Raw genomic sequence first — 13,312 nt, forward strand, 5'->3', positions numbered from 1 at the left:
TGTGGTTCATAAGCTTGACTTATTGGAGTCAAGTGGTTTTGTTTAACACACAGTGAGTGTAAAGGCTGGAACATGTCAGTCCAGTCTTTGATGCATCACAGTGTGGTCATTTACATACGCACACATACATACGCACAGACTATGGGAACAAAGTTTCCTCTTCATGTTTTCCTCTTGAAGGCAAATTGTGTTAATGTAGCCTGCTTTAATCTACAGCTCCCCGAATACTTTACATCTCCATCCATATGTATGGTTTCCCAGGTCAGCACATAACAGCAGGTTTTCTTTTGAAGTCGAGCAGATTATATTAAATCTAACCACGGAAACATGTATGCACTGCAGTGCCACCTAGGCTCTGTTCAAACTGCTCCGCCTGGCTCTGATCACCCTGTTTACTCCATGGTTATCAGGTGCGGGTGAAGGAGGCAATAGAGCGACAGCTGGGGAAGCATTTCAGAGGAAACTGGGTTGCATGCTGAACCTCACCTGCTTTCCGGCTCAGTGCTTAGTGCCGGTGGGGCTCATCACCCCGTGCTTTCATAGCTTTAGTCTTTCGCTCCTCAGTATTCCCCCCCCCCACCTTTCTGCCCTGCCTCCCCCGAGCCAGAGTTTTTCTCATCTGTTACCTCTGCTATATCGTTTGATTAAGACACTGTCAAATCCAGCTGCCTTATCTCGTCTCCGCTTCAGGTCCTCTAGAGGTACCGTCAGGGATCATTTGTGTATTTGTGTACAGTATTTGCTTCCTTCCTGCGTGTGTGTGTCTGTGGGTTTTGATACCGCTGAGTGTTTGGATATATTTTATATCTACATGTCTTGTTTGGGGATGCTTGTGGTTTTTCTGCACCAGTATTGTGTCTCAGCAGTTTATGTCTCTTTGGAGCATGTTAGCTAACCTCTGTATCACGTCTCTACTTATTAGCCTGTGCTGGTCTGGCCTATTTCTTCTGCCTTGTTCAACGATGTATCATGTTGCTTTATGTTACAGTTTTAGCAGCACTTAAAACCCCTGGGAAATGATGTCACATAGGAAGTTGTCCTACTTCCAGCACAATTGTGTGACAAGCAGGTTAGGGTGTGGCCTTTGGGAGATCCTGTTGAATATTGTTTGAACAGACTTCGCTTTGACAATATACAGCAAAGATGACACTTGGAAAGAAAATGCACCTTGGTCTTATTTCGAGAGATGCGTGTCCGGCAGCTAGAATTGGCATTTACAGATTTCACAGAGAAGGGGAGCATTCATTTAAGACTTACATATATAGTAAATACCCATGATGCAAAGGGATCCTTGTCCATCACACGCTTACATAATGAAGAAGTTAACATATCCATCCTTTTCTCTTGTTATTTCCATTGCTTTGAAGCACAATGCTCAGTTAGTGCTCAGTGAAGTGGAAGGACAGGGCTTCTCAGAGACTGAGGCTTGAACAGTCAGGGGGGAGTTGTGCAGCAAGAAGGGCTGTTGCAACTTTAAAAGTCTCATCTTTATGCCTGCCAGCAACTGATGTTCCTCACTGAGGGAGCAAATTGAGTTTGCATGCCTTGATGACTCATTAACATGGCCTTTGCAGCATTTCGCCAATGCCCCTGTGCATTCATACATATTCAATTTTTAATAGTTTTATGTAGAGGAATTGATTTGGTATAATGTCAGTGGCAGGTTGTCTTTTCTCCTCGACTGATTTGAAATCGTTTTTCATTACATGCATAAAAATGGTTATTTATGTATTTGATTTGATTAGGCCGTTTTTTTTTTTGTTTTTAGTTTTTTTTAAGCTCAATTTAAACAGGGGTCCCCCCCTAGCGCCTGTGAGCGGAAAAAACACCCTCGCAACTTTCGGCCAGCGAGCCACCGGCCTCAGCATCATGAAGGATCGCGTGGTATCAGGTCTCGCAAAGTAACGAATTGCATCACGGCACTGCACACATACGCCCACTCAGGAACTGGCTAACAATGTAACAACCGTTACTTTAACACAGACCCCTTTACATATTTGCATTTGAAAATAGCTTATTAATTATTATAATGTGCAATGATGGACTGAAAGACTGCCCGAACATTTTCAGCTATAATGAGCAGTTAGCATGATTATCAGCTGTTAGTTTGCCACGCCCTTTAAATATGACGCTTTTGAGCACAAATCTCTGTCATGCGTGCTCACATTAGCCACTGCACCAATCATACATCATACAGTATGTACAATAATGTAAGGGGATATTCAGTTTGGCTGTTGATAAATGGTCAAAGGACAGCAACAAATTATGTTTAATCTGACTGCACTTTAATAGCTTTGATGTAATTGTGTTTTTTGGAATTTGTTATAAGCTAATTCTATCCTAGTCTGTTTCACCTCATGTATTAAACCTTCTCACTGCTTCTCCAAACCCCTGCACGTTGTTAATAACTATTAAAACTAGGTGTTAAAAAATACAAAATGAAGCAGAATCCTGCACTATTTCTTGAAATATTTTATTCAGACACTGATTTTGGTTGATGGTGGAAGAGGACTTTGAAGCGAGTGGTGTGGTCATCCAGTCAGGTGTAGAAATGGTTAAGGTGGAAGTCTAAAGGCGTTTTCACACCTAAAAGTCCGGACCAAGGTCCGAACATACGTTTATGTTTAATTACATTGTACACATTTGATCCTGTACTTTTTTTGTGATCAAATTCTTTTTTTATATTCAGAAATTAACAGATACAAACAATTACGAACAATACACTGAGACATGGAACGCGTCCCACAGAGAGGAAAGCTGGGAGGGAGACAAAACACATGCAAAACAATTTGATCCCGTTCTTTTTGGTTTCCCAGAGTGATTTTGTTAGCGCAGTAAAGAACTTTCCATGGCATACTGTACGACGTACTGTCTGACTTTGCCATGTTGTCATTTTGGCATTTTTTGGTGTGTACTTTTCCGTATGAATGAAAATGAATTAACAAATGAATGAGCAAATCCTGTCTGCGTTATTATGGTATTACTACTAGCACCAAAAACGTCAGCACCAACCACAGTACTCGCAAGAAATGTACGTTCTCGTAGTGCAAACAGTATGTACAATTTTCTGTAAATGTCGGCATTTTTTGTAAGTGTTTTCTAATTGACTCTTAATGTTTTCGTCTGACCAAATTGAAATTAAATATCTAATCTTTTAGATCTTTTTTTTTTTTTTTTACCCGGGTTTTTCTTCTGCTTCTATGGTACGCAGTTGCCAAATTAATTGGTAATTGGTCTGAATGTCCAGAAAGTGTTTTCATACTGCAAACGAACCAAGCCATGGTTCCGTTTGGTCCGGACCGAGACCATCTCTTTTGATTGGATCAAGATTTGGTCTTTTGAGGCACCTTTCTCACCTGCAATTTTGGTTCAGACCAAACTGAAAAGTCCGAACCAAATTAGGTAGGTGTGAAAACGTCCTAAGTGAGGGAGAAAACTGTCAATCGTCTAATCTGCAGCCTACTTAGAAATTGTGTATTTCTCAAGCTAATTTATCCATGGTGTTGCCAGATCAAAATAAGTGAAGCAGAAATTCAGTCTCTTGTCTAGTTTGCATTGCTTTGGAAATATCACGTGTCATAACATGATATCCAGTAGTTTTACATGCAGTGAGTGCTGAACCATTTGCTTAGTCAGCAATTGAAATTATTAATGGTTGTTTTAGTTTTTTAAGAAAATTAAATAAAGGGAATTAAAAATGCCAAACAGTGGCTCAAATTTTAGGATTTGTTGTTTTACTAAATATGCAACTTGGTCTTTGGAAACTTATGGGCAGGCTTTTGTCTTTTTTTTTACTTAATTGAGTAATCAAAATAGATTGAGAGCTTCTCTGAAAAATGAATTTATTTATTACTTGCAACGCTACACTGAGTATAATTTTTTTTTCTGATTAGATTTTTACTGAGATACAGTTTTACCATTTCAGCTGGGAATTTCTGCAGAGTAAGACATGTTTGCGTTGTGTTCCTTCTCTCGTTGTACACATGCTCCTATGCTCACCCATCACATTCTCTCATTGTGGTTTTCTCCCCAAGGATACCAGAGGGTCAGGCAGAAGCCGGCTCCCTCGCTGCAGGGAGACTGCGCTCCCTGGAGGACCAGCTAACCAGAGCCAAACAGAAGATCCACAGCTTCCAGAAACTCACTGGAGATGGTAAGCAGGGCAGGGCCATGTAAAGGTCCGCACCAGTCTTGACTATATATGGTGGAAACCAGTCAATGTCTCATGTGAGCTTAAGCTACAACGGGAATCTCAGACTGACAATGATGGCAGAGCTGTGCCGCCGGATGGGCAGGGTTATCTGTGTATTTCCCACTCTAAGCAGTGGTCAGAGGGGAGCGAAAGCTGTCAAGTGAGCGGGTAAAAGAGTGAATGAAGTGGAAGCCGCCTGATGGCAGAATGGAGGATAGAGAGGAGAGAAAAGACAGAGAGAAAATAAAGGACATGTGAGCGTAGAGGGCAGCAAGGGGTCAGCCTTTCCATCTTGCCGCAGGGGAAGAAAAAGCTAAAAATACCCTCAAGCTTTTTTCCACCCATGGAGAGAGTGAGGAGAGAAGAGAGTGCAACATTAGGAAGGTAAAAAAAAAGAGATTTTCCCTCACCACCACCACCTCCTCCTTCTTGACGCTTGAGGCTGTCCTTCCCATTCCTGGATTGTTTTTTTGTTTCTCTCCGCAGAAATCAGAGCAGTCAGCTGTGTTATGCATGTGGGTTACTCCACATTGTTTGGCTCAGCTGGGGTATATAGTTCCTTCCTGTTGTTAGAACTGTGTGAGAAAAGACATGAGAGAGGCAACACCAAGGGACAAAGAATAAAAGAGGAACATTTAGTGGTTACATTCCGGAAGCTTGGTTTGTGCCATTAGACTCATGTAATCTAATACTCAAACATTCCTTAAGACCTTGCATCCTTTCCTATCTTGTTCCTCCCAGTTATATTCCCATGGAGCTGCTTTGACGTAAACATCATCGATTCATTGTTCTAGATCATGCCTGTGTTTAAACTGTCATGCCAGCTGAGTATCTTTGTTATGTTATGTTGTGAGCTGTTCTCGCTTACTTACCCCCCATCCCCCTGCAGGCCCAGGGCCCACTCAGGAGGAGCTGCGGAGGACGGTGGAGAACGGTGTTAAGGAGTTCTGGTACTTTGTTCGCAGCGAGGTGAAGAAATTGGCCAACGCCGAGCTCAGCGAGAGGCAGAAGTACGCCGACACGCTCCTGCAGGACCTGGGACACCAGGAGAGGTTAGCATCCTTCAAAGTGGAAATGTTAAAATGTTCCACAGTGATTTGAAGAAAGCCATTACATATGTGGCAGAGCTGACAGTGAAATCCGTAAATCAGACTGTTGTTATTGGGGCAGTGTCTCAATGAATTACACTGTCTCCTCCACAGAGGAGGTTGAAGCAGACCTGGCTGGCGGGGCTTTTCTGTGTGGAGTTTGCATGTTCTGTTGTCTGCCCCAGTAAAAAGTAGTTTACATTTGGTGAATTTGAAACTCAAACAAGCCCATAGATGTGAGTGTGATTGCTTGTGTTTCTTCTCTGTGTGTCGTTTCTTCAACTTAACACACTCCCATCAAGTATTGGGACTGATTCCTTAAGGATGTTTTACCTTTTTTAGTAAATGTAAACCCTACCAATGTTATCACACATCACTAATCTCTAGGTCCGTGACTCCATTAGCCTAACTGATATTACTAAGCAATCAGCTGAACCCACATGGTATACACAGGCCTGGGTATTGAATCTCAATACTTAATTGGTGTCGAGCTAAAAACAATCAAAGATTATCGAACTGTCAAGTACCAAAAGTTGACATAAGATGTTTGATTAGATTTTAAATTTGTTTACTTTACTTCTTGCTTGCATTTAGACAAATGTAACATTTAGGAATGTTGGTTACTTTGAGGTAAGAAAGTGTTAGCATTGAAACTGCGTCTCTCTGCCTCAAAAGCTACAGACTCAGAAATTGCACATACTAAGGAAAGCTCATTGTGGGACTGGCTCTAGTGGCTGTAGTGCTGCACCAAGGCTGAATTTTGGAAAAGAGACTTCAGATACAGTATTAGAGGACCACTAAGGTCTATATCAAAGCATCCAAAGAGCACCATGTCATGGGGCCTTAAACGATTTAACAATTAATCGGTTATTTGAACAAAAAATCCCTAGATTCATTGAGGATGAAAATTGTCAATGAAATAGCGGAAGTCCTAGGTGGATAGGTGTTGGTGTTCAGAAAGTTGACACTTTTGACAGATCTTGAAAGCAGCACTGGCGGTGGTTGCTGAGAAACAAAGGGCAAAGGTCATAGACACACTCTCTCTGTCATGTGGACAGCTTCCACACGGCTGAATGAAGAAAGGCCCGATGTTACTTAGCCAAGGGGTTCATTGTAATCCTGCTGAAGTGGCTTACAGGGCCCATTGTTTAGTCATTGGTGCCCAAACAGCTTTCCAAAGACATTCCTCACCCCCATACACACAGACATGCACGTACGCACACACATACAGTCTTTCTTAGTGCTGAAGGCAAAGGCTGGGAGAGCCAGCACAGATAGGGGCAGAGGTGGAAAGAGCAGTGAAATGTTTGACTCCTATAAATGCACGGCACCCTCATTTAAATTCTGCTCAGGAAGCGGGTAAGGTCCTTGTCTGTCATACTTCCCGACCCGAGTAAAATAGAAATGTAGCACACTTTAAAAAGTATGCAATTATTTACCCGCCCTCCCAATGAAAACGATCGCTGCGTTATGAAGAGCTGTTAGTTTCACAACGTTTCAAAGACAGTTGGAATGACACGCCGTAAAAGTTCGCAAAAATTGCAGCAGATCAAAGTTCAAATATCGTAAACAGGAAATCAACACCTCTGCATCACAGAAGAGTGTATCACCATATAGTTGCCTGTGTATCAGTAACATATACTGTAGTAAACCGCCACATCACAGTGCCTCTTCATACCAAGTCTCAGTTAAAGATGAACTGAAACAATCTTGTTGAGTTTCAAAGTTAGAATGTACTTAAGGCACTCAGGAAAATCGTATTAAACATCTACGTATATTTCCATGACAACTGGTCATATTCCATCTGCTGACGGAGATGAAGTGATGAAATGGGTTGAAAGCTCTAGAAAAGTTAACACATGGACAATCTGGAGAAATTATTAGGGTTCAAACCGCGAAGCGATGGAGCCCTTCTATGTTTGTCTGTTTTAGTTATTATTATTATTATTAATTGTTGTCTGCTGTGGCGGCTCAAATTTCCGTGAGCTGGAATGAGCTGGAAATATGAAAGTTGGGGGAATGACTGTAAATGGTGTGCATGTGCTTCTGTGGAAATATGAACCCAATCGGCCACATGGTGGCACGGGAAGTAAGGCTTCAAAATGCAAACTTTGTAAGGCCACGCCCCCCCACACAGCAAGTCCGATTGACTTGAAATTTCTCACACAGGTGCAGCTTAATGTGCTCTACAAAAAAGCCTTAAGGATCATTAAGGTCCACCTAAAAAAAACACATTTTCGAGATCTACTTTACACCGTAGCTCTGATTGCCACCAAATTTTCAGTGAATCTTCAATGGATCAAGCTTATTACAAGTTGTTTAAAGCATGTCAATATCTCAATTACTTTTTAAGATATTGACCAACGAACTTTGAAAGGGGCATGGCTCTGGACATAAGTTAATACAAATCAGCAACCGTAAGGCCAATCATCACAAATCTCACAGGGTATGTTCAGATAAGTGTTTCAGATATACCCAGACAATTTTATATACATACGCCACTAGGGGGCGCTACAAACACAAGATAGGTGAGTGGGATTACACACATTTCATTATAAATCACATATTCATGGTCCAATCATCACAAATCTCTCAGGATATTCAATTCAATTCAATTTTATTTATAGTATCAATTCATAACAAGAGTTATCTCAAGACACTTTACAGATAGACCACACTCCAGAATTTACAAGGACCCAACAGTTCTAATAGTTTCCTCCAGAGCAAGCAACAGTGCGACAGTGGCGAGGAAAAACTTCCTTTTAGGCAGAAACCTCGGTCAGACCCAGGCTCTTGGTAGGCGGTGTCTGACGGGCCGGTTGGGGTTAGAATGAAGAGTGGCAATAAAAATAGAAAAAATTAGTAGTTTGTAGAAGTTCTTTGTAGTAGTTCATGGCATAGCAGGACGCTGTGCGGCATTACAAGGCACAGCAGGACGTAGCAGGACGTAGCAGGAGTAGCAGGGCCGCAGTGTAGCAGTTGAACATGGCATCACAGAACGTGTAGCGGGACCATGGCGACAGCTGCTACCCTGATTTCGGAGCCTCTCTGATCCAAGGGAACATGGGGAAAAAAAAAAAAAAGGATATGTTCTCATAAGTACCTGAACCATGCCCTGCAAGTTTAATTCAAATTGAACACCAGGGGGTGCTATAAATGCAAACAAACTGCAGGTGATAAAGCGTAAATCAGGCTGTAAATGACTAAATGTTTGTCCAATGAAGACAAAACTTCCAGGAAATGTCTACATAATGAGCTCACACATACACTGCAAGTCTCATACAAATTGACCACTAGGGGGCGCTTTAAATGCACAATAACTGGACGTGGGATGACGCAAATCAAGGTTTGAACTTGGAATCGCAGCTTGCGGCTTTACTAGCAGATGTTTTTGTGTTGGTCATCTGCTTTTGTCAAATTGCCGTGAGCTGGACTGAGCTACATATTGAATTGAAAATAAATGTTTTTGACAAATCAGTTGTAGGCATTTCAAATAAAGTGCACTGTTTGTCTGATCATTACAAAGCTTGCAGGATAGGTTTCATAACGACGTTGGACCACATGTGTGAAATTACTTTGAATTCGCTATTGAGAAAAAAGGTTTGAACCTGCGAATCGCCGCTTGCGGCTGTATTTCTTATTATAATTTTTAACTCTACTTTCAATCTGCAACTATTGATTATTTTCATTATTGATTATCTTGTTGCTTATTTTTCCGATTAATAATTTAGTCTAAAAAAAAATATCTTTAAATATAATTTTATCCAACCAAAAGTCCACAGCTATATAGTAAGCTGAAAGCAGTAAATATTTGCAATTTTTACTTGAAAAAAATGACTGAAGCAACTAATTAAAAATCCTAAGTCTTACAAAGTAATTTTCTGTTTATTAATTCATTGACAATTGCAGCTCTAATTACTATTTAACTTACTCTCTCTACTATGTAATACTATCTAATACTCTAACCTATGAACTTAAAGCATATTAAGAATGAAATATTGAATTGTGGGCCGAGAAAAGTGACTAATATGTAGATAATAATGACTACATGTTTGAGATATTTAGGGATTTCTTTATAAATTGCATTACACAGTACTGTACATGCTGCAAACAAATGCAATGTGTCTCCTGAACTTACAGTATATCACTACATCTTTAGAAAATAAAGGTCTCACTAAAAACCCAAAATTAAAACTGTGAACAAACATGATAAACTTATTAAACATATTTGCAGTAATTTGTATACTTAACCCAAAGACGAGAAGCACAAAGAAAGAAGAATCACCCACTAAAGTATGATAGACATAAACTGTGTTACAATTTAAACTAAGAGTGAATCCTAAAAACTCCAAATAGTATGTAAAACACTGATCATTGATGCAACAGGATGGATAGGAAACTATGGCTGAAACTGTGTTGTAGGGTAAACAAGGAATGAAATCACCCCCTTTTTAAGGGCTCAGTGTTAAATAGTGTAAACTCACTGTTCAGTTCCCACCAAATGGCTCACATTGTGCCATAGAAGAGCTTGCTGTGGGCCTATAGGTCAGTGAAAAAGCATCTTTTATCTTCCCTCCCTTCTGCCTATCCTCTGGCTTACCTGGCCTGGTGATATTCATGCTGTAATGTTAGCCTGAAACCTTGTAAAAGCTCTCTCGTTGGTGCAGCATCAGTACTTAGGAAAGCTGTGCTCTGCTGCCAAGCCCAGTGGCTGCAGCCAATCAGAAGCACTGGGGAAGCCCACAAGCTTCATATATCCCCAAGACCACACACATTTAAACACACATAAGGGCAAACACTCCCCCAATGCATAGGGACATCACGGCTGTGGGGTGTTCCCCTGTCTTGCTGCCAAATTCCTCAGGGCTTGTCTGTCGATTCCTTCTTGTTAAGTTTTGCGGCCAGCCAGGTTAGCTTTTCCTTCCCTCAGAGGGTTGGTGATTGCTCCCCCGTGTGTTTTTGGAAGAGAGTTTGACATCCGTGCACACACTGTGGTTCCAGCTTTAAAATGGGTCAATGAGTAATGATACTGTCCTATTTGTAGAAAAAGGCACCATTCACCCTGCCGCAATGCTAAAATGGGATATGTTACGTTTATCTGCTTTATGTGTCTGTATGTGTCTTTGCATGCACTACTGAATATATGCAAAATAACTCTCAGTCACACAGGATGTGACTGATTTGGGTCAAAGAAGTGTGTAATAAATTAAGCTTGTGTGCGTGTGGTGTGTGTGTGTGTGCGTGTGTGTGTGTGTGTGTGTGTGTGTGTGTGTGTGAGAGAGTGTGAGTGTGAGTGTGTGATGTGTTTGTATCTGCTCTTAGCTGCAAGAATTAGAGCTCTTGGGCATGTTTGTAAGTGGATGGTCACAATAGTTGGCGATGTGTGACATGGCACAAATTTGCTGTCAGAGGCTTTGCAGATGGCAGACTTAATCCAAAACCGAGCTAAACAACCAGAAAGACGTTGTTGTCATCAGTCAGCGTGACACACTTTTTTTCTTGAAACATTCTGAAACCATGATGAGCCTCGGAAATGTTAAACATACCAGCTATTAACATATGCTGTGTAGTGGTTGTTCTATCTAACGCCTTACGTAATGTTTAGAAAAAAAGAACTTACTTATTTACTCACTGAATTCCAGACCAAAATAGTACCTTCAATCATCTGACTGAAGTTCCTGAGCACCCTGGACCGTGTTGTCTTGTAATGTTGTAGGGACTTATGTAGGTGAAGGGTTTGGTCTAGCAATCTTCTTGCTGGAGAACACAAGTCACATGATTCAGTAGTTTCCTATCATCTGTCTGTATGTTTTGTTGAGGAGAATTTCTGTGCAGAAAATCACATAAGGTCAGTTAAAGTTAATTTATTCTATGGGAGGAGAAGAAGTGTCTGCATATATAGATAAGAATCCTATCTGGACTAGAAGTAAGGTCACAGACAAGATATGTAAGTACTGCAACAAGTATAAAATATGCAAGTTCACTTAATCAAGATCATGTTGACGAAACTCGTCTGCATATTCAAAGGGGCGAAATGCAGTGTTGGCCATTTTTTTGCTGTTTTCTCACTTTTTGCTCGCAGGTTTCTCTATAGAGCTCCCCCTACAGCTTCGGAATAGATATTTGGCAGCTCCTATTTTTAGTTGTGTCTGACTCCTCACTTGGATAGTCTGCCGTTTCTTCTTTCTCTGTTCCTCCGACAATGCTTTCCCAGCTTTCTGCTTCTTTTTTGCCGGCTCAGGCATGACGATAGTGTGAAAAACTCAATCGCTACCGTGTTAGCCGGTTCCCTAATGGCCGTATGTGTACAATGCCGTGAAGCAGATCGTTACATCGCGAGACCTGATATCATGTGATCCTTCCTGATGCAGAGTCCGGCGACTCACCTGTCGAAAGTTGCAAGGGTGTTTTTTCCGCTCACCGGCGCTGGGGTAGAGCGAGACGACCACCATTCAACTTGAAAAAAGTCATATAACCATTCCAATGACTCTGAAGCTGTTCACTTAAGATAAATTAAGTTAAAAAAAACTGTATAGTTCCCCTTTAAGTAGGGTTGGGCAATGACATGGACAGTATATGTCTTTTGATATTTTGATGTAGCTATACCATCATATCGTATATTGTCTTTCTATAAACAGTTTAGAAACGGCCTATTTTTGTTTCATCCTGTGAACTAGATAACTGAACAATTAAGTAACCTAAAACAATCCTTCTGATTGATTTGCTCTATAGTCTAGTTTGTACTACCAGCAAGTAATTTAATTATGTTGTAGTCGGTTCTGAAATGGACACCTGGAAAACATACCTAACCTAACATTAATATATTAGTTAAACAAAACAAAAAAAAGACCCCATCTGAAAGAGAGCAGGAGCCAGTTTGAACCAGACACTATCAAAAATGCAGTTGACCCAAACAGAGCCAAATAGAGAAAGAAGATCCAGGGTCCCTGGTCGGGTCAACTAGGAACTAGTCTCGCATTGCCAGACCTTCCTCCACAGCGCAACAGAGTTTGTTGCAATCAGTGTCTTTGTTCATCTCGTTATAAAGCATACATAACTAAAGTTTTGAAATGTGTATGTGTCTGCAGGTCCATCATGACAGACTTGTACTACCTCAGCCAGGCGGACGGAGTGGGCGAGTGGAGAATAAAGGAAGCTAAAGACCTGTCGGATCTGGTCCAGAACAGAATCACCTACCTACAGGTATCTACAGACCCACCCGCTGCTCAGCCAACTGGCCTTGCACTCTCACACTCACACACACAGAGTCATAGACACACCTACATGTAGGCACAAATACATGGTAAGCATTTATGCGAATGGGTCTCTCACAGATACGACTGCGTATATATGCATTTTTTTAGGACGTCTTTCACACTTGCTTGTCTCATCTCACCATCCATAACTGTCGGCATCAGTTTCCACGAGGAGCAGGTGAGGGGGTGTGATAGCAGACTGTCTCAGCAGTCGCATCTGACAAGCAGAATTCTTGTTGCTTGTCAGCAGTTTAGTGACACACACAAACACATATGCCAAAACACATAGACACACATGCAGACTTGCAAAATAACAGATTGGCAGACACACAAATGCAGAAATGCAAAAACGTCTACGCTGTACAAAAACAGACACACACATATTTACTAAGGCTGAGGTAGATGCAGATATGCATAGAGCAACAACCTGAGACCCATGACACATCCACTCAACCCCCGGCAGCCCTGCTCCCCTCCCCCATCTCTGGTGCTGCTGGGTTCCCGGGTGGGGTGGTGCGCCCCAGCACTGGGCCCTGCAGCATTAATGAGCCGGTGTGTTTGATGAAGAGGACCCAGTCAGTCTGGCTGGGCGGCGACAGCACCACTAACAGCTGCTGTCACCACCGCTGAGGGATCACACCGCTCCACCAGCTGCCGTCACTAATTCATCACACACACACACACACACACACACACACACCGAGTAGTGCACAGATGGATTCACCCACACCTATGCGGGCAATTGCTGCACGCACGTACACATAACGCACAGCCAC

At 41.7% G+C, this 13,312-nt stretch overlaps 1 protein-coding gene across 2 annotated transcripts in view; it reads left to right on the forward strand.

Moving 5' to 3' along the window:
- Positions 1-13,312, forward strand: part of fut8b (fucosyltransferase 8b (alpha (1,6) fucosyltransferase)) — an 84,233-nt gene that overhangs the window by 51,841 nt on the left and 19,080 nt on the right. For both annotated transcript variants that reach the window (XM_032542901.1, XM_032542902.1), the window contains exons 3-5: positions 4,035-4,153; positions 5,082-5,244; positions 12,369-12,483. In XM_032542901.1, the coding sequence (XP_032398792.1) occupies positions 4,035-4,153; positions 5,082-5,244; positions 12,369-12,483 (397 nt within the window). The remainder of the gene's footprint in view (positions 1-4,034; positions 4,154-5,081; positions 5,245-12,368; positions 12,484-13,312) is intronic.

This window comes from Etheostoma spectabile, chromosome 18 (genome assembly GCF_008692095.1).
Source record: "Etheostoma spectabile isolate EspeVRDwgs_2016 chromosome 18, UIUC_Espe_1.0, whole genome shotgun sequence".
Taxonomy (NCBI): domain Eukaryota; kingdom Metazoa; phylum Chordata; class Actinopteri; order Perciformes; family Percidae; genus Etheostoma; species Etheostoma spectabile.